The 3,028-nt window shown below is 37.7% G+C and overlaps 1 protein-coding gene across 2 annotated transcripts in view; it reads right to left on the reverse strand.

Moving 5' to 3' along the window:
• Nucleotides 1-3,028, reverse strand: part of LOC113232694 (zinc transporter foi) — a 97,535-nt gene that overhangs the window by 2,232 nt on the left and 92,275 nt on the right. For both annotated transcript variants that reach the window (XM_026467468.1, XM_026467469.1), the window contains exon 6: nt 1,673-1,860. In XM_026467468.1, coding sequence (XP_026323253.1) covers nt 1,673-1,860 — 188 coding nt within the window. The remainder of the gene's footprint in view (nt 1-1,672; nt 1,861-3,028) is intronic.

A 3,028-nucleotide genomic window follows, 5' to 3' on the forward strand; every position in this document is an offset into this window, starting at 1 on the left:
TCTGGTACCAGAGCAATTTAAAAGTAAGTTAAATGCAGGTCGTTTAATGAATTGTAATAAGTGATCAAATTTAGCAATGTGATAATCGATACTCAAAAATAAGAAGACAAACCGTGGAGGTGGTCTGCAGATCTCCAAGAACCGATTTATTTATTTTTACAATACATTTATTAAAATTTCAATTACTCAGTTCAAGTAGCGGTCTATCTCGCCGTCGTTCTGTATTAACGAACCGAGGTAACGAAAATCGGAACAGACTGGTAGGGATACATCATCTAAGGTAATATTGGTAAAACTGGAGGCACTGCCATAGTCGAGGAAAAGTTGTTCGGTTTTTGACCGGCTAATCCTCAACCTGACACTCTCCAGTCTTGCCTGCCATTTTCCCAGTCTGCTCTGGACCTCAAATACGTCCTCCCCGACAAGTACAATGTCGTCGGCGAACAGGATGCACCAGGGTGCCTCCTCCTGTATGTTCGATGTTAGAGCACCCATAATCAGGAGAAACAGATAGGGGCTTAAAGCCGATCCTTGGTGCAAGCCCACCGCCACATTGAACTTGTCGGTAACGGATGCATATATATATAGCATCTGGTGTATTAAATAGAAATACGTAGTTTTTAAATATTTTTTATTACACATGCATGTATGTACACTACGTATTTTCATTTAATAAACCAGATTCTATATAAATAATTTTTTCTTCACCTGTAAAGTTGTCAAAATTGAGAAAGTACCGGTTGCCAGTTCACAGTCCAAATGGTCAAATATCCGTTTTAATTAGAAAAAAATAAAGCATAAAAATCTCTTTTGAAAACAGCTAATTTTAGTTAAAGTATTCGACTTATGTGTATTCGGATACGTTCGGAAATCTGAAGATTGCCGAGAGATTAAAAAAACAGTTGTACTGTAAGAGCGTTTTTGCATACGTCCGGTTCGTATCAGGCCCTGTCTAGTTCTTCGTCCGATATCTGTGAGAAACTATTACTGTCAAATAAGTAATACTCGATCAAATTAAAAAGTATCAAGTATATAACCAGAAATAGAGACGAAGTAAGGGCCATCCATCTTCGCAACTCGTTAGGCAAATGGGCCTCATATCACTTTTAAATATCAATCTCGTTTGAAATCACAAATTAGAAAGCTGAAATAGTACAGCGTCAACAACTGACCCGTGTGTACGTCTACGTATATTCCAAAAATATTCTGTATTTACTGTAATAAAGATAATAATCTCTAACAATGGCGTGCTGTTCTATTCGGTGGTGTGAGAAAAACAGCAAAACATCTAATTACAAAACAAACGAAATCACATTGCATCGGTAATTAAATATAAATTTTTCAATTTTCGTTAAAATGGTCGCAGTTGTCACCGTAATGATTTGGCGGAATAGTTTAAACAAATTAAACGACATTCCGTCTCTATTTCTGGTTATATACTCGATGAGTATTAATTATTTGACAGTAATTGTTTAGGGTGTCGGGTGAGAGTAGCCCTCAGTTCCGGATCCGAGACATGACGGTCCGAAATGTAGGGATAAATCTCTAGGTGTACAAGCGATAGTGCATAAGAAACATCTGAGGTTACTGGATTTATATAGTCTCAGTTTCGGAAAGCAAGCAAGGCTTGTGAGTAGTCAGTATTACAAATGATATAAACATTTTCACTTACCATATCAACAAGTGCGATATACAAGAACATGCCAGCGGCGACGGCGAACAGCCAACGCGTTGCAGAAGGCGCGTGACCGGCCAGAACACCGCAGACCATACCACCAAGGCACAGTGCGGACGACAGCACGTTGTAACACACTGCTCGTTTGACAGACATGCCTGCTTTTAGTAGGACTGCGAAGTCGCCTGAAAAACGATATAACATCGTTAGTTTGTAACATTTGTTTACATTTGTCGTTAGTTTGTAACATTTGTTTACACTTGTCGTTAGTTTGTAACATTTGTTTACACTTTTAGTTTGTTGTTATTTTTGTTTACACTTAAGTTACGCAACGCGCCACCCGTAATTTGGCTTAAGCACAGTGAATCAAAGGGATTGCAACATTACTTCAAACCATGAATTGCAACACATCAATTAGCCACGAGGTACTTGGTCAGCATAACGTGTAAGGATGAGACTAGCGCGGCACCGTGGGAACAAGGCACTTTTGGTCCAACATCGAACATTGACGCATTTCGGCTTATTAAAATTAATAAAACATATTCTGGTTTTTAAGAGCTCTCATGCCAAAAAAGTTTTGACGTTGGCTCCGCCCAAATTTGTGAAACAAATATTGAAGTTCGCGTGACATGCGCCAGGAGATGTTGAATTTTGCGCATTAAAAGTACCAAATTCGTTTTAGCGGAATAACTTTAAAACTAAAGGGATTAAAAAAAATCCGTAGTGACAGCTGTCGATCATGCATAAATATAATTAATTATGTAATTTTTGTCCTAATAACCTGTAGCATACGAGGATTTTCCTCTGCTCCCTCTTAAGTCCTTCGGCTGTAGTTTCGGTAACTCTTGTCGTTTATTCTTACTTTTGTTTACACTTGTCGTTTATTATTATTTTTCTTTACACGTGTGCTACACAACAAGCGCATTGTAAAGAGCTGTGGAACTTGTAATACAATTTTGCATACGCAGAGCCGCCATGCGATGAGCCAGCAGTATTGGAAAACTCGTGTAACAAGATTAATTGTTTTCATCGGCTTGCATCGGCTGTTGCAATCGGATATATAATAATGGATCCCGTACGAGTCAAAAACAGAAAGTAACAGGATATTGTTTCTTAGTATGATTCATTACCAGTGTTAGTACTTATATTCAAATTAGAAACTATATTATTTAATTAAATTTTTATTGAATTGATACTCAATTATTTTTTGTGAAATTACTCCACTAGTTTGTTACAATTATAGTGAATAGCGACAGCGAGAGATGTCGCTATTCACTGTATTACTGTATTACATTTAATACAGTGAATAGCGACATCTCTCGCCAGGACTGGTAGCTGTAAAGGTACTAACTG

Source organism: Hyposmocoma kahamanoa, unplaced genomic scaffold (genome assembly GCF_003589595.1).
Source record: "Hyposmocoma kahamanoa isolate Upper Pololo Valley unplaced genomic scaffold, ASM358959v1 77, whole genome shotgun sequence".
Taxonomy (NCBI): domain Eukaryota; kingdom Metazoa; phylum Arthropoda; class Insecta; order Lepidoptera; family Cosmopterigidae; genus Hyposmocoma; species Hyposmocoma kahamanoa.